This window comes from Prionailurus viverrinus, chromosome B4 (genome assembly GCF_022837055.1).
Source record: "Prionailurus viverrinus isolate Anna chromosome B4, UM_Priviv_1.0, whole genome shotgun sequence".
Lineage (NCBI taxonomy): Eukaryota > Metazoa > Chordata > Mammalia > Carnivora > Felidae > Prionailurus > Prionailurus viverrinus.
The window spans coordinates 41,810,025-41,834,218 of record NC_062567.1 but is presented as its reverse complement, the minus strand read 5'-3'; the positions used below and the strand labels follow the sequence as shown (position 1 = coordinate 41,834,218).

At 39.9% G+C, this 24,194-nt stretch overlaps 1 protein-coding gene across 1 annotated transcript; it reads left to right on the top strand.

Annotated features, from left to right (window-relative positions):
• The first annotated feature begins 553 nt into the window (after window positions 1-553).
• Window positions 554-17,883, top strand: LOC125169516 (NKG2-D type II integral membrane protein-like). The gene is made up of 7 exons (XM_047864917.1): window positions 554-657; window positions 2,403-2,543; window positions 2,820-2,903; window positions 7,764-7,871; window positions 10,214-10,371; window positions 14,856-14,965; window positions 17,418-17,883. The coding sequence occupies exons 2-7, from the start codon at window positions 2,510-2,512 to the stop codon at window positions 17,542-17,544; spliced, it is 621 nt and encodes a 206-aa protein (XP_047720873.1). The 5' UTR covers window positions 554-657; window positions 2,403-2,509; the 3' UTR covers window positions 17,545-17,883.
• Window positions 17,884-24,194: the final 6,311 nt, after the last annotated feature.

Below are 24,194 nucleotides of genomic sequence, written 5' to 3'. Positions count from 1 at the left end.
AAAGAGGACACAGGAAGTAAGTAGAAATGTGCTATTATTCAAATCAGTTTTCTCAATTTTTATGTATTTAGATTTTCTGTAACATCTTAAGCAATATGGCTATCCTTAGGATGTTTGTTAAAAATAGTCCAAAATTTGCCCACATTTTATAATATTTATACATATAAATAGTAAAAATAAAGCTATTGGTAACTTAACTTCCTTCTATAAAAAGAAAAAGTACGAATCATGTCAAGTTGAATGTGGATATTTCCCTTTTTATTTTTATAAATTCTTACATTTATTGTTAAGCATTTCCTAACCTCATGAGATTTTGAGAATGCCTTTTTGTTTTTTATGCTTCAAGGTAAGTGCTGAAGCTCAGGTTTATACCGATCCACAGAATGTCTGCAAACTTCAGCATTTGAGGTCTCTAGGACTCCTGTCTGACACAGAGTGCAGGAGTAAAGGAGACCCTGAGGCCAGTGGAAACCCTGCGGGGGAGTATCTATGGTCACATGGCCATCGGCTATCTTTCTCCTGACACGGTCTCTCTGAGTCAGTCAAGCACGTCAACGAGTACCTTCTGGAGTCAAAGCAGAGGCGAGAGGCCCCAGAGCCAGCACATCATCCTAGCTGTGATCCTGACCAAGCTCTTTTCCGGCTGTGAAATCCCAGGTACGGATGAGGTATTGCAGCCAGCGAGGTTGGGTGACCCGTGCCTGTGCTGCCACATTGTCCAGCAGAGAGGGATAAAGTAGCATTTGCTATGGGAAAGCTGTGGACAAAGTTGGGAGGGCTTTGCATTGTTGCCCCAAGAACTGACTCCTGGATCCGTGTTAATCCATATCGAGCGTTAACTTTATTCTGCAAATGAGGAAAGGAGTGGATCAGAATATTTCTGATGCAGAATATGATTTTTTTTTAATCCTGAGGTGTTTTAAGGAGTATGTGATTCTTTTTTAGACAGTATAAATCTGTGATTTTTTTCCCCTCTTTTCTCTGTGGGTGCTACCTAACTGGTTAGCAATGAACTATCCAAAGGTGAAATTCTCTCTTCTTTCAGTTAAGTGTAATACAAAAGTTTGAAGCTTTGACAATAGGAGTATTTTTCTAGCAAAAGAAATCCGGCTTTATATTTCCAAGTTTAGTTTCTTATTATTTTGTTATACAGATACTCAATTAAAATACCACTACACAAAAACCGGTTAGCTAGGAATACACGGCCTTAAGACAAGATTTATAATTTGGCACTTCTGTAGAGAGAATATTTATTGAAAAACAAATGACAGCGTGTATATACATTTTATCATTATGTGATGATTGTTCAAGTTTCCCAACAGTATAATGTCATTAAATGGTGAAATATTAAGATCTTTTAAAAATCCAAAATCCATATCTGTTGAGGAAAACCAGTTATCTGATTCTTTCTACACTTACCAAAACTATTCTTCTGGGGAAACTGTCTTCTCCTCTTTAATCACTGTGTATTTTATTTCTAGGGGAGAGAGATTATTATGTATTTTTTGTGAAAATATTATTTCTATAAACCAAGTGTAGGTGAAGGATCATTTTTTTGGATAGATGTAAATAAGCTATTTTTATGACATGTATACTTGAACTAAGTGTATATTTATATTTCCCATTTAAATATAACTTAATATTTTGACATATATTTACTTGAACTAGACTATCATTTAACCTATTTTATGCATGTTTATTTATATACATTTATAATATAAGTTTATTTTAACTAAAGAGTATCATTTACAGTGTGACATTGGGAATACTATATATATTCCTTGAGGTTCAGTTTTCCTCATCCACAAACAGAAAAGAAACCAATCACCACCCTCATTTAATGTTACTTCCTAAACTCCCTTTCCTTGAATCTCATGATTTTCATATTTTCCTCATACTTGCAAAAGGAGTCATGATCCACTGACTCTAAAGTTCAAGGGATATGAATGAATGAGCGGGGTCTGACATAAGCAATGTAGCAGGCGCAGTGTTGGTCAAATTGGTGTGTGTGTGTCCTTAGTAAGAAGGGCTTACTCTATTTGGTGTCAATATAATTGCCATTTGGGCATAACACAGGCACTAAGTGATCAAACATAATTTTCAAAAGGTGATATAAGCCTAGAGGTTTAGGTGAGTATGGAATATATCAAGTATTAAATTTTGGCCATGAATTCAATGATTTTGAAAGAAGTGAACGCTTAACATAACAAGCCCATAAATGGTCATGGACCATTATTTAATTGTGTAGAATCTCTGTTGTAAGGTATTTTAAAGATGAAAAAAAAATTTCCCTAATATTCCCAGATACTTGCTTTAACCTGTTTATTTCAGATGATCATGCTTATCATTCATTTAGCTGTTTCTGTTACGTAATGATAAATTTTGCCATTTTAATGCCTCAGGCCACATTGCACAGGATTCGAACTGTGTTCTTTGCCTACAGTCCTCAAAAATGAGCGAGTAGAGAGCGACGTGCACGAATCTGATATCACCCCTTTCGAGGAGACAGATGGATGAAAGATGTTCAAAGCATGAAAGGAGAGGTAAAGTTTTTTGTTTGCTTTCTTATTTTGTGAAAATATGATTTCAAGTAAGAAGAAGTGAAATCGTGATAATTGGGTTTCTGTATATTTGACATTATTTGTCCGGTTCTTCAGAGATCAAGGGGTATATGTAAATGTAAAATTCAAGGATATTTGTAATCACAGTAAAAAGGGATATTCATTTCCAATTCCAGAATGAATTCCGTTTTGTTCCAACTCTGAGGGCTTTCCTAAGCTCAATGCTTACTATATATTTTGCTTTCTGAATCTGTACAGAATTGCCACGGCGTAAGGTTGCATTAACCCTGGGAGTTACATGTATTTTCCTCCTGCTGGCAAGCACAGGCTTAAGATATCTGCGTGAGTATGGGGCACACACATTTTTCTTTTTTATGAGAACAAGGAGCAGCATGAAAAATGAGATACCATAACTGAACTTCTGCTGAGCCTTTGTAAACTATAGAGTCCTATAGAAATGTTAGTAATCATGATGGTGTTTATAATATCGATGACGATGATTTTGCTATTTTGCCATCACTTAGCTTTTATACCACACGAAATAGTGTATGTCATGGCTGTAATGGCACAAAAGTTTGCTGAAATGTACAGTGAGGTTACATATATATTCATCCTTATATTTTGTGAAGGAGGAAGTTTTCCATATGAGCAGAGAATTGGAAAAATCTTTCTTTGAGTATTATCCTCCTTATCATACTGCTACACTGCTTAAATCACAGAGGAATATAAGGTTGATCTATTTTTCTATCACTTTTTATATTTTTCACATCGATTGTTAAAAATGTATAGAAAACACTTGTTTTTAATATCTTCTTCGTGAATTTTTAATCCTTTGGTTCATTAATTCCACAACAATGTTGAGTATCTTCTCTGGGTCAGGGATTATGTATAATAGATACAAAAGATACAGGAATTGTAAACAGTCAGCACTTAATGAGCTCAGTATAAAGGGGATTTTTTTCAAAATCAAAGTTATTCTTTTTTCAAGATGAGGTTTGTTTGTTTACTTTTGAGAGAGAGAGAGAGGGTATGCAAATGGAAGGGGCAGAGAGAGAGGGAGAGAGAGAGAATTCCAAGGAGTCTCCTCACCACAGATGCAGAGCCTGGTGCTGAGCTCAAACTCATCAACCGTGAGATCATGACCTGAGCAGAAGTCAGATGCTTAACTGATTGAGCCACCCAGGCACTCCTATTTATTTTTAATGTCTTAGTTATTTTTGAGAGAGAGAGAGAGAGAGAGAGAGAGACAGAGAGACAGAGAGAGAGAGCATGAGCTGGGGTCTGGGGCAGAAAGAGAGGAAGGCAGAAGATCCTAAGAGGGCTCTGTGCTGACAGCAGGGAGCCTCATGAGCAGCTGGAAATCATGAACCCTAAGATCAAGACCTGAGCCAAAGTCAGACACTCGGCTGACAGCCTCCCAGGTGCCCTGTAAACAAAGCAGGTTTTAAAATAAACTAGTATTAGTGCTGGGGTAATGGCTTCAAGATATCAGCTGAATAGAATGTTTCATGCTGAGGGCCAGAAAACTTTCCTCCAGGAGATAATAATTGATATGATGTAAATGATAGAGAGGACTTAATCAGGAAGCATGGGTTAGAGAGACTACTTATCCAGGCATAGAAAACAAGAACCAAAGAACTGGATGCTTTAGGAGAATTAAGAAGTAGCTATAAATAGGTTTGCCTAGGTATGCACGTTTTGATAATTTTAATATCTTAAGAAATTTTAGATTTGTTCTAAAAACAAAAGAAACCACTGAAAGGTGTCATGTGAGGGAAAAACATGACTCCTGTCCCATGAGGCGATAGGGATTTGGGAAAGGTCAATCTCAACATCCGGCAAGTGGGTGGACGGAGAAGATGACAGGATGTTTCAGGAATCAGTGTTAGTTAGAATGACTGAATTAGTAGAAGTAATGAAGGGTAGGCACCATATATGAGAAATCTTCAATAAGAAGAATTGCTAGAATATGAGTGCGTGAGGGAGACATTTGAATCAGTGATACCATTTGACATGAGGCTTACACACCTTGGTGAATGTATTCCACTAAATATTACAGAGAACACAAGAAGAACACTAAGTATGGTTTGGTGTTTGCGTAGGTGTGCTAATAACGGTAAGGAGTGAGGTGCTTGGATATATCAGTGGAGATGACCAGAAAGAATGAGATTGGTCTTGTCTGTTAGAGTGGGTTTTAACAGCAGACACAGACCATCAGCACGTACACGGTGGTATTAAAAGTCTGGAGATCAAGGAAGATGCCTGGAAGAAAGATACTGGAAGATATCATAGAGGAAAGCAGAAGCTGGACCATGCTCTACCTTGTGAAACCAGGGAGAGTAGATTAGGCTAGAAGAACAAGGATGAGGTGGAGGATTCTTAGGGTAAATCAACATTTGGATGGAGGTCAAAGAGGAGTAAAAACAGTGAAAAACCATGATGCTTGGTTAAACAAGTAGGTGGGAGTCCAAAACATTATGGTATCTTGGAGAGAAGGCAAAGGTAGTCAAGGGTTCCAAATAGTACAGGAGGATCAGGTATTATAATGGCTAGAGATATGCTTGTTAAATTTGGCAAGAGAGAGGCCGAAAGGATATTTTCTAGAGTAGCTCCAGTGGGATAGTGGGTATGGTCAAAGCCTGACTGTAATGGCTAAAACTCACTCAAACATTAGGAAGCAGAGAGGGTGAATACAGTGAATACAGATCAGTCAATTCAGAGATCAGTGAATACAGAAAAGTATTTATTTTAATTGTGGCTAAGCGAAACATTTACCAAGCCTAAAAAGTATGTGGATCTATATGATCTCCAAGGTTGTTAAAGGCAGTATAACCTGGGGCGCCTGGGTGGCGCAGTCGGTTAAGCGTCCGACTTCAGCCAGGTCACGATCTCGCGGTCTGTGAGTTGGAGCCCCGCGTCGGGCTCTGGGCTGATGGCTCAGAGCCTGGAGCCTGTTTCCGATTCTGTGTCTCCCTCTCTCTCTGCCCCTCCCCCGTTCATGCTCTGTCTCTCTCTGTCCCAAAAAACAAATAAACGTTGAAAAAAAAAATTAAAAAAAAAAAAAAGGCAGTATAACCGGATACAAACACTTAGTGAGTTTGGTACTGTCTTCTACAGCTCAGCATGATTCAGTAATTCTCACCCTAAGTGTATATCCAACAGACGTACTTGCACATACACAGAAATGAACTTCTACAGGACAGTTTGTAGCTGCCATTCACAACGTTGAACATCTCACAACTACTCAAATGATCATTAATGGAGAGTAAATGAGATCTCTGCAATTGATTTACCAATGGAATTTATGTGATAGTCAAGACAACCACAATGGTATCCAGCAATATGCATGAATTTTAGCAAGAGCATATGAAATGGAAAAACAAAGCAAGAGCACAAAAGTCACGAACACTTTTATAAGATGAAACAGTGAAAAACAAATACAATAAATAGTAATATTTCAGGAAATACACAAAGAGGCAATAACACTATATATAAAATGTACGGAGGGAGTAATTGAAATGTGTATTAGTTACAAAGTGTGAGAGGTGTAGGGAGATGAGATGAAATGGCTATCAAAGTAAATAAATGTAATGCTTAAGATCCTGGCTACAATGTGGGGTAGCTAACAACTTGCTAACTAAGGAAGAAAAACCAGTTCTGAGAGCAACGTGGTAAGTGTCTCATGAATGAAGGAATGTGAACAATCTTATGTTAGCACCCAATCTGAGAGTAAAGAAAAGAACTCTGTTACAAAAAAATATGAAAAAGGAGGACAGGAACTTTGTGAGAAAGCTGACTTGAGATGATCCTATGCAAGAGAAGGGAACCATGAGAAGGAAACTGTGGAGGGTTCAAGAGAGAAATTGACTGTAGGAGATCAAGTGTGCTCCAAAATTGGCTCCTTTATACATTAAAAAAAAATTTTTTTTAATTTTCAAGGAGGCTCCCCGCCCAACTTGGGCCTGATCTCACGACCCTGAAATCAAGAGTGGCTTGCTCAGCGCAGTGTTAGCCAAGAGCCCCAGTGAAGCTGGCTATTTTTAGATGTGCATAAAGAATACGCTGCAAGCTTCTTGGAGGTCCTGCCAAAATTGGTTCTGTCCTACGTGTCCTTGGATGGACAAAACGGAAAGGACAAGGGAATTGATTGGTGCCAAGAAATGCTAGTATTTAGGTACAGGAGGTCTTAATGTGGGTGGTTTTTTAAATGGTTTTTATTTCTGGTTGAGAGAAAGAGATAGAGAGCACAGGAGGGGTGGAGGGTGGACCCAGGGAGAGGGGGACAGAGGATCCGAAGTGGCCTCTGTGCCGATAACAGTGAGCCAGACGCGGGGCCCAACCATGAACAGTGAGATCATGACTTGAGCCCAGGTCAGACCTTTAACCAACTGAGCCATCCCAGGGCCCCTTAAGGTGTCTTTTCAATTCAGATCCAGTATAGGAACACTGGAATGGATGACTGAGTTGAAGCAATAGTTATATTTATTGCAATGGAGTACATCAGGAGACTGTGCAATTGATGTTGGAGTTTTGCAAGTGGACGTTGCATTTGGTTCAGTGATGGGTGGTAGAGAGCTGGAAATGACGATTCCTAGCTGCCTAAAATCCTTAAGGGACCTTTCCTTTCGTGTTTGTACACTTAAAGAGCCATATACTGCGTGATTTTACACTTTTTTATTTGTGAGTTTGGAGAAGATACTGCCAATTTGCTCAGAGATTTTTCACTTACTTTTTGCATATTAGAAGTCACCATGTGTGCTCTTCCTCTATGTATATTCAGTGAATTAATTATAAGCTTGTACTAGAGGAGAGTCAAACATCCCTGGTGTTTAGCTTCCTGTGCAAATACTACATGCTACATAAAATACTGGCTACTTCATTTCACCAACTTTGTAATCATTATATGAAGAGTAGGTGGCATAGAAACTAAAAGTATATTTCATTTCCTGTTTACATTTCTGTTTTATAAAAATTTATTCCTCTCTCACGTACTTCCAAAATAATGTATAGCAAGTTATCATTTTATTTAAAAATCTGTTTTATGTTCTGACACTTCGACATATTTTAACCTGGCATTTTCTCTGATCGTACTTTCGTTTAGTCAGCGCCACTACTGTGCCATTTAGAATTAGAGTTAAGTGATTATAATGAAATGATCTACTGCAAGCATTCAAGACCTTAATTTTATAAAATGAATTGAAGTTTTGCACAGGTGTTCTGGAGAAATCGGGCAAGGTATTAAAGAACCAGAAGACAAGAATGCTTCCTTAGCAGAAGTTGAAGATCACTTAATTTTACTAACCACTACAGGTATGTACTGAATGATTATACTGATAGTGTACAGTTTTTTTCCTCCATGGAATTATCTCATTCTGTTCCATTTTAATGTATCATTTTAAAACTTTACATTGTATTTTGTCATGTCCTTTAATTTTGCTCACTTTTTAAAATTAAATCCATTTTCTTTCTTCTAGCTAATTGAATTCTTGACTTTCACAAAGTCATGTTGATTTGATTGAGTAATTTCTGCTTGTGGATGTATTTTCTCCAGTCTAGATCTCTTGGAATTAATACCATCCTCTTATATTCACTTAGGTGGATTTCTCTCGAAGGGAGAACTGCTTCCTATTGGAGCAGTGTATCTGTACTTGGGAAGTCAAGATTTCTCAGTGTCATCTTAACAATGGTCTGACGTCTGTCAGTCTCTGGCAACACAATTTGACCCCAAAGCTATTCTCAACATGAGGCTTTTGGGATATAGGAAAAGCACCTATTTTTTAGTCTTTCAGTCTGATGTAAGAGAGATGTATGCATACATGTGTGTATATATATATATATATATATATATATATAAGTATATATATATATATATATAGATAGATACACACATAAGGAAAGCATAGGTGTCTAAGTGGTCTTGTGGTTGAGGATCATGTGGCTTTGGTTTCAAGATAAAGACCTTGACGCATTACTTTTTCAAAAAAATATTATTAAATCCCAGGTGGTTAACATATAGTCTGGTCATTCATTCAGGAGTAGAATTTAGGAAATTGTCACTTATATACAACACCTAGTGCTCATCCCAACAATGCCTTCCTTAATGCCCATCACCCATTTGGCCCTCCCCTCACTCAACAGCCCTCCAGCAACCCTCAGTTTGTTCTCTGTATTGAAGAGTCTCTTCTGGTTTGCCTCTTATGGTTTGCCTCCCTTTATTTTTTTAGCTTATTTTTCCTTATCTTCCCCTATGTTTATCTATTGTGTTTCTTAAATTCCATGTATGAGTGAAATCTTATATTTCTCTTTCTCTGACTGACTGATATGCTTAGCACGATACACTGTACTTGCACCCACATTGTTGCAAATGCAAGAGTTCATTCCTTTTGATGGCTGAGTGATATTCCATTGTAGAATATACCGTCTTTACCCATTCATCGGTGATGGCCATTGGGCTCTTTCCATGATTTAGCTATTATTGATACTGGTGCAATAAACATTGGGGTGCAGGTGACACTTCAAATTAGCATTTGTGTGTCCTTTGGCCAAATGCCTAGTAGTGCCATTTTTGTTTCTAATTATAGGGTAGCTGTATGTTTCATTTTTTGAGAAACAGCCATGCTGTTTTCCAGAGTGACTGCCCCTCTTGCATCTCCACCAGCAGTGCAAAAATGTTCCCCTTTTTCCACATCCTTGCGAACATCTGTGTTTGCCCAAATTGTTCATTTTAGCCATTCTGGCAGGTGTGAGGTAGGATCTCATTGTGGTTTTGATTTGTATTTCCCTGATGATGAGTGATGTGGAGCATCTTTTCATGTGTCTGTAGGCCTTCTGGATGTCCTCTTTGGAAAAGTTCATGCCTTTGGCCCATTTCTTCACTGGATTATTTGCCTTTTGAGTGTTGAGTTCCATAAGTTCTTTATAGATTTTGGATACTAATCCTTTGTCTGATATTTCACTTGCAAATATTTTCTTCCATTGCGTCCATTGCCTTTTAGTGTTGCTGATTGTTTCCTTCGTGTTTCAGAAGCTTTTTATCTTGATGAGGTCCCAATAGTTCCTTTTTGCTTTTGTTTCCCTTGCCCCTGAAGACATGTCGAGTAAGAAGGTCTTAAAGGTGAGGTCAAAGAGGTTGTTGCCTGTTTTCTACTCTAGGATTTTGATGGTTTTGACATTTAGGTCTGTCATCCATTTTGAGTTGTTTTTGTGTATGATGTAAGAATGTGGTCCAGGTTCATTGTACGTGTTGCTTTCCAGTTTTCCCAACACCATTTGCTGAAGAGACTGTCTTCTTTCCATTGGATATTGTTTCCTGCTTGGTCAAAGGTTAGCTGGCCGCACATTTGTGGGTCCATTTCTGGGTTCTCCGTTCTGTTCCGTTGATCTGTGTGTCTACTTTTGTGCCAGTACCATACTGTTTTGGTGCAAACAGCTTTGTAAAACAGCTTGATCCAGGATTGTGATGTGTCCAGCTTTGGTTTTCTTTTTTAACATTCCTTTGGCTATTGAGTGTCTTTTGTGGTTCCGTACAAATTTTGGGTTTGTTCTAGCTCTGTGAAGAATGCTGGTGTTATTTTGATAGAAATTGCATCGAATGTGTAGATTGTTTTGGGTAGTGTCAGCATTTTAACAATGTTTGTTTTCCAATCCATGAGCATGGAATGAAGACGATGACACATTTCAAGGAAAATGGTACTGCCATGGAAAAAGCTGTTACCACTTTTCAAAAGAGGAGAAAACTTGGGAGAGAAGCATGGTGTCATGCCAAGATCTGCAGTCTAGTCTCCTGAAGATTGATACTAAAGAGGAGCAAGTATGTCTACTTTCCTATACCTGAGTAAATGCTTTGAGTATGCGATGCATGTGTGGAGTTCAGATAATTGTTTCGACTTTCCTCCAATTGAAGCACTTTGTTAACTGGCGCAGATTTCTCTGTGGAAGAGACATAGGTGTAACAGTGAACGAGAAGAACCATTGATTTAAATCAAGAAGAACAGCTCTTCTGGGCATGCCATGGAATGATTTTCAGTCTTTAGTATTGTATATATTGCATCTTAACACTTAGTATGCCTCAAACGGCTCAGCATTTCACCTCTCAGGGCTAATACAGGGCGAAAGAACTGCTTCAAGGGTATGAGCATTCTAAAGAGATAATTTCTCATTGTACTGAGTTCTGTCGTTCCTTCATCAGTATATGGGAGGGATTAAACTTCAAAGGGAAGATCAGTCTCTCCCTTCATGGCCATGGGAAAAGAGGCTGAAAAATGAAGAGGTTGAATGTAGCTAGAATGATTCTTTTTTTTTAATTATTTTTTAACATTTCTTCACTTTTTAAGAGACAGAGAGAGTGCGAGTGGGATAGGGGCAGAGAGAGAGGAAGACAGAATCTGAAGCAGGCTCCAGGCTCTTACCTGTCAGCACAGAGCCCGACGCGGGGCTCGAACTCACGTACCGTGTGATCATGACCTGAGCCAAAGTCAGATACTCAACCGACGGAGTCACTCAGGCACCCTGGAATAATTCTTTGGAAATGATTTTTTCCTTTTGCTTATAACCCAGAATGACAGAGAAAGCATCTCTTTTCTAGAAGAGAAAATGTCGATCACATTTGCCATTACTTTTAATGTTTGGCAATATAAAGTCAGTAGAATGGATTCTGTGAAGTTCCTTCTAATGATTCCATAAATATTCCATGTAGGCACTGAGTTCTAGTTACATCATCTAGTTCTAGCATTGATATTTCTATAAGTGTCTTGTGAAGGATGAGTTAAAAGCCCTATGTTTTCAAAAAACAAAACAAAATGAAACAACATCCAGGCCAATACTCAGGGGCATGTGGTTGGCCCAGTTGGTGGGCCATGTGCCTCCTGATATTGGGGTTGTGAGTTCAATCCCATGTTGCATGTAAAGCTTACCTAAAAAAAAAGAACCCTGTGTTTCTTGTTTATAAAATTCTTACTAAAATAATGATATGATTATGAATGATTCACTCATAAATATGAGAAATAAATGAAGTACAACTAGCACATTGGATCAAACAAATTTTAAAAATTCAAGACCGCTTATAAGTACCTTCATTAATTTCAACCTGGATTGCAATGTCTTTTCCTCTCAGGACTGCGTTTGCTGTATCCCAAAGCATTTGGATTGTTGTATTTTCATTTTCGTTTGTTTCCATATATTTTTTAATTTCTTCCCTAATTGCCTGGTTGACCCATTCATTCTTTAGTAGGGTGTTCTTTAACCTCCATGCTTTTGGAGGTTTTCCAGACTTTTTCCTGTGGTTGATTTCAAGCTTCATAGCATTGTGGTCTGAAAGTATGCATGGTATGATTTCAATTCTTGTATACTTATGAAGGGCTGTTTTGTGATCCAGTATGTGGCCTATCTTGGAGAATGTTCCATGTGTACTCGAGAAGAAAGTATATTCTGTTGCTTTGGGATGCAGAGTTCCAAATATATCTGTCAAGTCCATCTGATCCAATGTATCACTCAGGGCCCTTGTTTCTTTATTGACAGTGTGTCTAGATGATCTATCCATTTCTGTACGTGGGGTGTTAAAGTCCCCTGCAATTACCACATTCTTATCAATAAGGTTGCTTATGGTTGTGAGTAATTGTTTTATATATTTGGGGGCTCCTGTATTTGGCACATAGACATTTATAATTGTTAGCCCTTCCTGATGGGTAGGCCCTGTGATTATTATACAATGCCCTTCTTCATCTCTTGTTGCAGCCTTTAATTTAAATTCTAGTTTGTCTGATATAAGTATGGCTACTCCAGCTTTCTTTTGACTTCCAGTGGCATGATAAATAGTTCTCCATCCCTTCACTCTCAATCTGAAGGTGTCCTCAGGTCTAAAATGAGTCTCTTGTAGATAGCAAATAGATGGGTCTCGTTTTTTTTATCCATTCTGATACCCTATGTCTTTTGGTTGGCGCATTTAGTCCATTTACATTCAGTGTTATTATAGAAAGATATGGGTTTAGAGTCATTGTGATGTCCGTAGGTTTCATGATTGTAGCGATGTCTCTGGTACTTTGTCTCACAGGATCCCCCTTAGGATCTCTTGTAGGGCTGGTTTAGTGGTGACGAATTCCTTCAGGTTTTGTTTGTTTGGGAAGACCTTTATCTTTCCTTCTCTTCTAAATGACAGACTTGCTGGGTAAAGGATTCTCGGCTGCATATTTTTTCTGTTCATCACATGGAAGATCTCCTGCCATTCATTTCTGGCCTACCAAGTTTCAGTAGAGACATCGGTCACGAGTCTTATAGGTCTCCCTTTATATGTTAGAGCACATTTATCTCTAGCTGCTTTCAGAATTTTCTCTTTAACCTTGTATTTTGCCAGTTTCACTATGATATGTTGTGCAGAAGATCAATTCAAGTCCGTCTGAAGGGAGTTCTCTGTGCCTCTTGGATGTCAATGCCTTTTTCCTTCCCCAGATCCGGGAAGTTCTCAGCTATTATTTTTTTTAGTACACCTTCAGCACCTTTCCCTCTCTCTTCCTCCTCTGGAATACCAATTATGCGTATATTATTTCTCTTTAGTGCATCACTTAGTTCTCTAATTTTCCCCTCATACTCCTGGATTTTTTTTATCTCTTTTTCTCAGCTTCTTCTTTTTTCATAATTTGAGCTTCTAGTTCACCTATTCTCTCCTCTGCCTCTTCAATCCGAGCCGTAGTTGTCTCCATTTTATCTTGCAGCTCGCTGATAGCCTTTGTTTAGCTCCTCCTGGCTGTTCCGTAGTCCCTTGATCTCTGTAGCAAGAGATTCTCTGCTGTCCTTTATACTGTTTTCAAGCCCGGCGATTAATTTTATGACTATTATTCTAAATTCACTTTCTGTTATATTGTTTAAGTCATTTGTGACCAGTTCGTTAGTTGTTGTTATTTCCTGGACGTTTTTCTGAGGGGAATTCTTCCATTTCGTCATTTTGGATAGTCCCTGGAGTGGTGCGGGACTGCGGGTCACTTCCCCTGTGCTGTCTTGAATAACTTGCATTGGTGGGCGGGGCCTCAGTCAGTCCTGATTTGTGCCCCCAGCTCACCGCTGGGGCCACAGTCAGACTGGTGTGTGCCTTATCTTCCCCTCTCCTAGTGGCAGGACTCACTGAGGGGTGGTGTGGCCCATCTGGGCTACTTGCACACTGCCAGGCTTGTGGTGCTGGGGATCTGGTGTATTAGCTGGAGTGGATCGGCAAGGTGCACGGGAGCACGAGGGGCAGGCTCAGCTCGCTTTTCCTTCAGAGAACTGCTTCGGGAGGGGCCCTGTGGCACCAGGAGGGTGTCACACCGCCGAGGGATGGATCTGCAGAAGGACAGCTTTGGGTGCTTGTGCAGTGCAAGCAAGTTCCCTGGCAGGAACCGGTTCCCTTTGGGATTTTGGCTGGGGGATGGGCGAGGGAGATTTCGCTGGCGAGTGACTTTGTTCCCCTCCACACTGAGCTCTGTCATCTAGGGCTCAACAACTCTCTCTCCCAGTGTCCTCCCGTTCTCTGAGCAGAGCTGTTAGCTTATAACCTTCCTGATGTCAGGTCCCGCTTGCTGTCGGAGCACACTCCATCAGGCCCCTCTGCCTTGCCAGCCAGACTCAGAGGCTCTGCTTGGCCTGCGGGCCGCCCCTCCGCCCCGGCTCCCTCCCACCAGTCCGTGGAACGCGCACCGCCTCTCCGCCCTTCCTACCCTCTTCTGTGGGCCTGTCGTCTGCACTTGGCTCTGGAGACTCCGTTCTGCTAGTCTTCTGGTGGTTTTCTGGGTTATTTAGGCAGGTGTAGGTGGAATCTAAGTGATCAGCAGGTCACACGTGAGCCCAGCGTCCTCCTACGCCGCCATCTTCCCAGGATCCCCCTGTCCATTTTTTTTCTTATTGGATAGTTCTTTCCTTGCTTATTTCTAGAAATACATATTTATTCTGTAAATTATTGCATATATCTCCAGACTTGAGGCTTGTCGTTTACATGCTTTAAGGCGTGTTATGATGAAGAAGGTTCCTGATTTAGTGCCATCATATTTATCTCTCCACTTGATCGTATGGGGAGATTTGTTTTTTCTAAGTCCATCCTGCCCCTTTGCTGATATCTTGGATCCAGTCACAAAGACTTGGGTGAGTCCTTCACTGAAGCATTTCCATTCCTGTGTCTTCCCCTCCCATGCAGAAATGAACCTGCCTGTTCCATTTATCATAAAAGTATTTGAAGATAAAAGTGCCCAGTATTTTAGTTATGAGTCCTCTGTGGGTAAGATGTGTTCACTGACGCTATGAATAATACTAATAATTCCAATTTTTTCACAGGTCTTTATTCAATCAAAAATAAAATACAATCATTGGATTGGATTAATTAAGGTTCAAGAAGGCAGGTATCCCTGGCAATGGCTGGATGGCTCACCCTTATCTCAGAAGCTGTAAGTTTTCATTTCATGGCTTTGCTCCCTTTCCTGCTCAGTAACGGATTGGTAGATTATTGGTGAAGAAGAGGAACAGATCCTTGGGGACTTAGGGAATATCGTTCATTCCATTTGATCTCGCATCTTAGATCGGCAACTGAATGCAAATCTGAGACCTCGAGAGACCCAAAGAGCATGATTTATTCCATGGTCTTTAATGGAAAGTACTTCCAAACCCAGTGAAATGACAATTTGCTTTTGTATCTTGTATATTATGATACAAGCACGTCCACAGATATGGTTGCAGGAAATGGTAAAAAGGTAATGAGGAAGGAAAAGTGGCTACAGCCAGCCTCCTCTGTATGTGAAATTTGTACCTGTTTGCTTGGTACCATTGGAGAACAACAACCACAAAAGAGCTTTTTCCAAAGGAGTCATTTAGTAATCTTGCAGCTCTAATGTGGTGTTTAATATCATACATGTTATTGTCTAGCACAAGTCCACAGAATTTCTAGTAGCCCTGTTTCATTAATAAATCACATGGGTTTGTCAGTTGATGTCTACAAAATGAGTTTAGAAAATGAAGAAAAGTGATCCGTTGTAACTAAATCTAGGTAACATGGGGGACAGTATGGGAAACATGGGCTACTTAACAGGCTGTTTATTGATGGCCCACAATGTGCCAGGCACCCTTCTAGCCACTGAGCTATAGTGGTGAATGAAACACGCTACAGTCTTCTGCCGTTGTGGATACTACATTCCAATTCAGGCTTGATGGAGCTCTTGGTGATGAGCGACGACAATCTCAACGTGCCATGTGAATTTCATGGCACATTAGGGGGTGCTATATGCTATGGAGTGATGTGAAATCTCTCACTTTTTGCTACAGTGCAAAGTGCCTTTTGTGTATGAAGGAAAGAAGGAGAGATTTCACTGCTTTTGGTGGAGTGGTCAGGACAGACTCCTTGAGAAATGAAGTTCGCACAGCATCTTGAATGAGCTTGGGATGTGGGTTAGCTGATACAAATGCATCCCAGCAGTAACAAGAGCTGTGGTCAAGACTCAGAGGTAGGAGCGTCCTTAGCTCCTGAGGAAATAGCAAGAGGGCCTGGGATGCTGGAGCAAGGGGAACGAGGTGGGAGAGAAGTAGGTCAGAGAGGGAATGACGGTGAGAGCATGTGGGGATCAGAAAAATGTAAGATCTTGGATTGGTTCCTGAGGGTCATGAGAAGTTATTAGGGGGCTTTAAGCTGAGGAGGGACAAAAGCTGACTCCTGCTTTGGAGACGCACTCTGGACAGTATGTTGAGCTGAGATGGCCAAGTGGCCAGATTCTATACTTGTTCCAAAGATGTGTGTGAGACGGACAAGTCAGGGATGGTGCCAGGTTTTTGGTCCAGAAGTGGTAAGAATGACGTTCCCATTAACTTTAATAGGACATATTTGGAATTCAGTTTTAGATACAATGGTAGTAAAACTGTTAAGCATTTAGATATGTATGGGGTATTGCATGGGCCTTGTGATAGATGATCATGGCGAACAGGTGAGAGGTCTGTGCCTGGGATGCAAATGTTGTGTGCAGCAGTGGATAGACAGTGTGACAAGTGCGAGGCTGGGATGATTCTCGGGAATCTAAGGGCTGAGCCCTAGGACACCCTCATGTTTAAGGTCATATTAAGATAAGGGGACAAGTGGATAACCAGAAAACATCACCGAGAAAAGTGCTTCAAGAGACAGAAGGGAACCCATGAAGGGGCAGGGAAGGTAATGGAACCCCGTACAAAGAAGTTCTACTGAAACAACAGCTGAATGTAAAAAGTTGGGGACACCTCCATTTTATTTCTTGAAATGGTTACTTCCCATCAGATTCTTGAGAATTTGGGTGAAAATTAAAACTAAGAAACGTGTTTTTTCTGGGAAGTTAGCCCAGCCTTCACATTTAAAATCCAGGTACCTCATTCTCATTGCCCAATTTCACCGAGTCTAATGCTTCATTTGTTGTGGAAGACATTAGGCTCAGTGGAGAAAAAGTGCACTCTATTTTAAGTGCAAATCAGCAACTTTTTTGCTCAAAGTGAGGCTAGCAGTGGAATTGCATGCTCTGGGCACATCAGTCTGAATTATAGGCACTTGAAATATGTTTATATGTAATTTCAGTGTATCACTTCATACACATTCTTTATTTGATCACTTCCCAGACGTGTCAGGAGTCTTAGGAGCATATTTCAAGTGTATATGTATAACTCCCTCTACCTCGCAGTCTACACTACCCTTTGTACTTCTTCACTAGTTCCAGTGGTCCATTGGCAACATTTCATTAGGTTTAGAGGCAATTGCGCTTCCTAATCTTAACGCTATATGACCCTCTCGAAATTTGTAAGGCCATTGAAATAACTGCACATAGGTTTTCAATTTGTGATAAATTTTGCCTGAGAAATGTCTTTCTAAAATGAATTTATTTTCTGGTGCAGGAATTTCCAACAGAGTTTATCTCCTGTGAAATGTGGACACATGAGACCATCAACAATTTATACCGCTGACTGTAATCACCGTTTCCGTTACATTTGTGAAAAGGTGTTCTCTGGCCCTGATAATTAAAGAAGCGCTGTGATCAAATATTCACTATTTTCATTATTTAACAGCTGTAAGGAAAAACACAGGGTATTCGCTCAAATTAGTCAACTATGCATGGCGTATGAAGGATTATGATCTTTCACACATCCCTCAGCATGGATAAAAGAGTAAGTTTTAGAAATAGTAAAATCATCCATCCAAAAATGAAGCTTTTTTTTTTGAAACTTCAAGAACCATTCCATCAGAGAATGTGATAAAAGTTTGAGTGTAAGACTTTACATTTAAAATATAACTAAATGGGGGCGCCTGGGTGGCGCAGTCGGTTAAGCGTCCGATTTCAGCCAGGTCACGATCTCGCGGTCCGGGAGTTCGAGCCCCGAGTCGGGCTCTGGGCTGATGGCTCAGAGCCTGGAGCCTGTTTCCGATTCTGTGTCTCCCTCTCTCTCTGCCCCTCCCCCGTTCATGCTCTGTCTCTCTCTGTCCCAAAAATAAATAAACGTTGAAAAAAAAATTAAAAAAAAAAAGAAAATAAAATATAACTAAATGATCTTGATTTAAATAGGTAGTGAATACATTTGCAATGTTCACAGTGTAAGAGGTCCTAAACGATGAACACATCCTCTCAACCCATCTTGTACTCTATTCACCTAGTTGCCACCTCAGAGGCACACATGTAATTGGTTCATATAGTATTCCAGAGGTATTCTAGTAAAGTACAAATATACACAGGCCGTCTGCTAAACAAAATGCTATGTGCCTACAAACGACAGTAACGATCCTTTATGTTTCTGTTGAAAATATACCACGCGTGTGTTCCATATCAGTACATAGGTAGCTGCATTACTTTGTTTAAATTTCTGCAAATGTCACACTGATAAATGTTTTATTTCCAATGGACGTTTAGGTTTGTCCCAGAATTTTAGAATTGTGTGAATGAACGCACTTAATACTGTATTACTTGCCATAGAGCGTATACATTGGGTAAATGTCTAGCAGTGTCATTTCTATGTCAAAATCTGTCCACATGAAATTTGCATACACGTTGAATTTACAATAGATGCTCTACATCTCTATCTGCAGTCAGCAGCATTCAAGAATTCCTGCTTCCTCCCTTGGTTACCACCGCAACGTGTTATCAGTCTGTTTGATTTTGCCAATAAAATCTTCACCAATTAAAAAAATGTTTATTTGATTCACTTCAATTTACGATGTCCTGTTATTTGTGTCTCTGAGCATGTGTTTATGGTATTTCTTTTCATTTAAAGTGTCTGTCTGTGTCTTTGTGGATTAATATCACAAACGTAAGTTTGAGCAAAGAAAACCCAGACACAAAATCGCTCCTCCTATAACGTTCCAGTTATTTATAAGGTTCTACACCAGGTAAGTCTAACCTATGCTATTAGAAATGAAGACAAAATTTCGGGCCATATGGATTTATTCCTAAAACGAATAGTAATGGGAAATGACTAGTCTTTACCATGGTGCAACGTTATGCTTGGAAAGAAACCATGTCCAAGGTACATTTCTCAGGTGCTGATAATATGGAGTGTAATAATCTGGGTGCTGGTTACAGGGTGTTGTCGTGATCCCTTGGGCTGCCACGACAACTACCACAACCTGGGTGTCTTTGAACAACATACATTTATTTTTTCATTATTTTGGAGGCGAGAAGTTTAAACGTGAGCTGGCAAGGTCAAGCTCCATTTGAAACTCTTTAGTTTACTCTGTTGGACTAAATTCTTCCTCGCCTCAGAGAAAGTCATGAAGAAAATTTAAAAAATGTTTTTGCCGTTGTTTGTTTGTTTGTTTTTTAACGTTTATTTATTTTTGAGACAGAGAGAGACAGAGCATGAATGGGGGAGGGTCAGGGAGAGAGGGAGACACAGAATGTGAAACAGGCTCCAGGCTCTGAGCAGTCAGCACAGAGCCCGACGCGGGGCTCGAACTCAGACCGCAAGATCGTGACCTGAGCCGAAGTCGGACGATCAACCGACCTAGCCACCCAGGTGTCCCTGCCGTTGTTTGTTTTAAAGGATAAATTTGGCATAGTTTGAACTGGATGAAAGCAAATCACCAAGAGATCAAAATATGTGGAGGCAGTTCAATCAGTGTTTACAGGGACAATGCTTACCTGGGAAGCACCTTTTCAATCAAGAATCACAACTTCTGCCTTGAGAAAGTAGAATGAGGAAAAGAAATAAAACCCAAATCAAATAAAGGTGGAAATCACAAAATGAGCAGAAATCAATGGATTTGGAAATAAAAGAAATAAAAGAAATAAAAGAAATAAAAGAAATAAATGTAACAGTGAGTTTTGAAAAGGCCGACAACAGTGATAAACCTCCAGCTGGACCGATCAAGAATAGGCCTAAATGACCAATTTGAAGCATGAATGAGCAGCATTATTACAGACATTGAAGGCTTTACTGATGATTATAAGGGAACATGATGAAGAATTTTTTGCCAATGAATTCTAAAACCTGAGAGACATTGATTTCTTGAAAGAATTGATCTTTCAAAATACACTTAAGAAGAATTTGATACCTTGAACTTGTATATGTAAAATGAGTTATTCAATTTGTAGTTGAACACTCCAGACAGAACCCCAGATGGGTTCGCTGGTGAAATCTGGAAATATTTACTGAATAAAGAGTCAAATTTAAAAGGGAAAAAAAAGTGATCCAGGAGACAGAAGAAAATTGAAAATGTTCCAACTTATTCTGTGAGGCCAGTGTTACTTGGATAGTGAAACCAGATAGCCAAGAATCCACAGTCATGTGCACCAAACAAGCAAAAAATTCCTAACAAATAGTAGCACATCGAATTGCATGGAGCAATTTATTGAGAAGATTATACATCACGATGGAGTGGGTTTATTCCACATGTGCAAGATTAATGAATTGGGGTGATTTACTTGATTGATAGGCTGAGGAAGGAAAGCCACATGATAGCCTTAGTAGATGCAGATAAAGCACCCCAAAGTCGCCATCATTTCATGATAAATCGTCTCAGTAAACTAGGAATAAGTAAAGTAGGAATAAGTGAGATTTTCCTCAATATGATAATGACATTAGAAAGAAACAAACCCTCCAGTTAGAAATCTACTGAGCAGTGAAAGATTGAGTGCTTTCCCTTAACACCGGTAAAGAAGCAAAGATAATCTGGACTCATCACCCCTCTTGACCATCCCAAGGGAGGCCATTTCAGTTCGATATGCAAGAAATAACAAAGGGATACAGATTGGAATGCAAAAAGGAACGACACCCATTTGCAAAGGACATAATTGCCAACCTAGAAAATCCCAGCGTTTCGCCTCATTCCTCCTAACGCTAATATTTGAGTTTATTTTGGTTCCAGATATAGGACAGTATGTGAAATTCAGTAATGTGTCTATGTGCTAAAAATAAGCTATTGGAAATTGAAATAAACAAAAATACCATTTACGTTAGTATTGTCACTTGCTAGACCCCAAGATGTGACCTTTACTGCCCACCAGCTTATACTCACCCACCTTCGTCCCACAGTTTTCCTTAAGCAAATCCTCTTACCAGTGTCTCTCTTAACTCTGGCAAGTGGAAAGCAATAGCATCCCTCAAACAATAGTGACTGTCTTGACCAAATCTTCAGCCTGCCCAGATCCCCCGGGGACAGTTTGAGTGTCATCCTGACTCACACGTGCTCAGATGGACCATGGAGTGACCTCTAGAGTGATTGATGATACCTTTACCTCATTATAATTCTAAAATCTCGACCCAAGGAGGAGCACGAGCCTTATCACAAGCCTTATTTACACAACACACGGTGTTGTGGAGGCCTGTTTCCTTAAGGTGCATGTGTGACCTCATGCCCTCCTCTACCTATGGTGACGTGGATCCTCTTTTTCATCCTAATCAAAAAAAAAAAATGAGGGGCGCCCGGGTGGCTCAGTCTGTTGAGCGTCCCACCTCGGCTCAGGTCATGATCTCATGGTTTGTGAGTTCGAGCTCCGAGTCGGGCTCTCTGCTGACAGCTCGGAGCCTAGAGCCCACTTTGAGTTCTGTGTCTCCCTCTCTCTTTCTGCCCCTCCCTGCCCCTGCTCACACTCCCCTTTCTCTATCTCTCAAAAAGAAATAAACATTAAAATTTTTTTTTCACATGCAAAAAGGAACCTATTCACTGTTGCTTCGGGAGTCATGACTTTGGAAGTTACTCCCACGATCTCCTCATTTGCTGCAAATAAAGTTTCCTTTTTGTGACAACTCACATGGTGTAGTTCCTTTCAGTGACTCACCAAGGAGCAAACTCATGTTGATTTGGTTACAGTATCACACTAAATTAGTAGTGTATATGTGCCAAAATGTATGTACCATCTATGTGCTGAAAATTATGAAATACTTATAAGAGAAAATAAGACAAGTAAGTTGATAACTATACTATCTATGTCCTAGATGGGAAGCTTCAAAATGGTTATGATTTCTCCAAGTTGATCTAGGATTAAGTCAATTCAAATCCGAAACCAAGTAACATTTTTTTCTTTTTGGTCGTCACTTACATGCTGATTTTACTTTTTTAAATACAGGTTATTATTAGGACAATTTTAAATGTACAGAAAGAAAATGCAAAGATAGTACAGGGTTCCCAAATACACTGTACTCTTATATTAACATGCTATCTTAATAGTGTATATTTGTTACAATTCAGAAACAAAAGTGATATATCTTTTTATTATTTAACATGCATAATTTACTCAGATTTTCTATTCCAGGATCCCATCCATGTTACCACAGCACAGCTAGCTGTCATGTGTTCTTAAGTTCCCCCTGGGTGTTACAGATTTTCCTTGTTCTTGATGATGTGGATAGTTTTGAGGAGGACTTTCTAGGTACTTAAAAAATATATCCTTCAGTTGAGATTTGTCTGATATTTTTCTCATGCGTAGACCGGGGTCATAAATTTGGGGAGGAAGCCCACACAGGCCCAGAGTCACTTTTATCACATTATATCAAGAGTGCATGCTCTGAATATGGCCTGTCACTGTTGATGATAACTTTCTTCAGTCCGGTACTATTTGCCAGGTGTTCCATTGTAAAGCTATTCTTTGTTTTCCCTTCCATATGATTCTGTAATGAGTTTTTGGAAGGAAATGATTATGTGCACTGCGTACTTAGAGAGCGAGGAGTTATATCCCTCTCCTTGAAGCAGGAGTAAAATGATACCTGGATTTGTATTTGGAATTCTGCATGCAAATTTTGTCTCATTGCCCCCATGTATTTATTTGATCATTTTTTCAAACTGTTATGTGCTGATGGATATTTATTTTTTATTTTGGTTTATAGTACAATGGTACTTGATTTATTTTGCTATTTATTTTGTTGCTTAAATTGCTGTTGCTTTAGCCATTGGGAATTCGTTCGTCTGGTCTCTCGATCCCTTTGACCAGCCTAAATTATGTTAAGTGCTCCCCTCTTTTCCAGCAGCACACATGCTCCAGACTCACCTTGTATAACTCCTACCTCTGACTAATAATCAACCATTTCTTCAAGGAGCCCAGATTCCATTAACTGGATATTGGAATTCTAGTAAAACTATGGGCACTACCTGAACTTTTCTTTTTAAAAAAATTGTCACCGCAAATTCGAGAAAGAACAAGGTAGGAGCACTCATATTACCATACTTGAAGACTAGCACAAAGACACAATAATCAAGATATTTGTAGGGCACCTGGGTAGCTCAGCGGGTTAAGTGTCTGACTCTTGTTCTCAGCTCAGGTCGTATCTCAAGTTCATGAGTTCAAGCCCCACACTGGGCTCCACACTGAGCATGAACCCTACTTAAAATAAAAGATACTGATGAAAGAAGATAGATACTCAGATCAATGGAACAAGATAGAGAGTTTAGAAATAGATTCACAAATAAATGGTCAATTGACTTTTGGCAAAAGCGCCAGTGACATTTCAATAGGAGAATGTTGCTTTCAGCAAGTGATACGGGAATCATTAGACACTTATATGCAAAAACTTAAAGAAAGGAATTCACGCCATCACAAAAAAATTAACTTGACGTGGAGTATAGAATTCAATGTAAACTTACAGCTTTTAGTAGCCTGCATGGGAGAAAAAAAATTCAACCTGAGGTTAATTAAAAGTTTCTTAGGACAGAAGATGGCAGAACAGCATGGAAGTTTTTTGTGTTGTCTCATGTCCATGAAATAGAGCCAGACCACCACTAACCCATCCCACACACCTAGAAAATTGACTGGACGTTAATACAACAATCTGCACCACCGGAACCCAGAATTCAGCAGGTACGTGGCACAGAGAGGTGAACTTGGGGAGCGAGAAGCCATGGGAAGGGAGGTGCTTTTGTGGGTGGAGAGAGGATGGACACTGGGCAGGGGGGGATGAATACAGGAATAGCACCCCTCCCCCAAAGCAGCTGAAGAGAAAGTAGAAAATTGGAAACAGCCACAGGGACTAAACTAAAAAGGGAGAAAGGAGAGGGTTTATATTCCATTAAGACTGTAACCAAGGGAAGCACAAAGTCTGCAACTCTGCAGCTCGATACCTGGTGGTGCTCTGGGGGGAAGGGCGAATCCCCGCGAACAGAGTGGGGTCCGGGAGATCCTCGGGCCACATGGGGAAAAGCAGTTCCACTGCTGGAAGGACATTTGGTAGAGACTGTTGAAGCCACTTGGT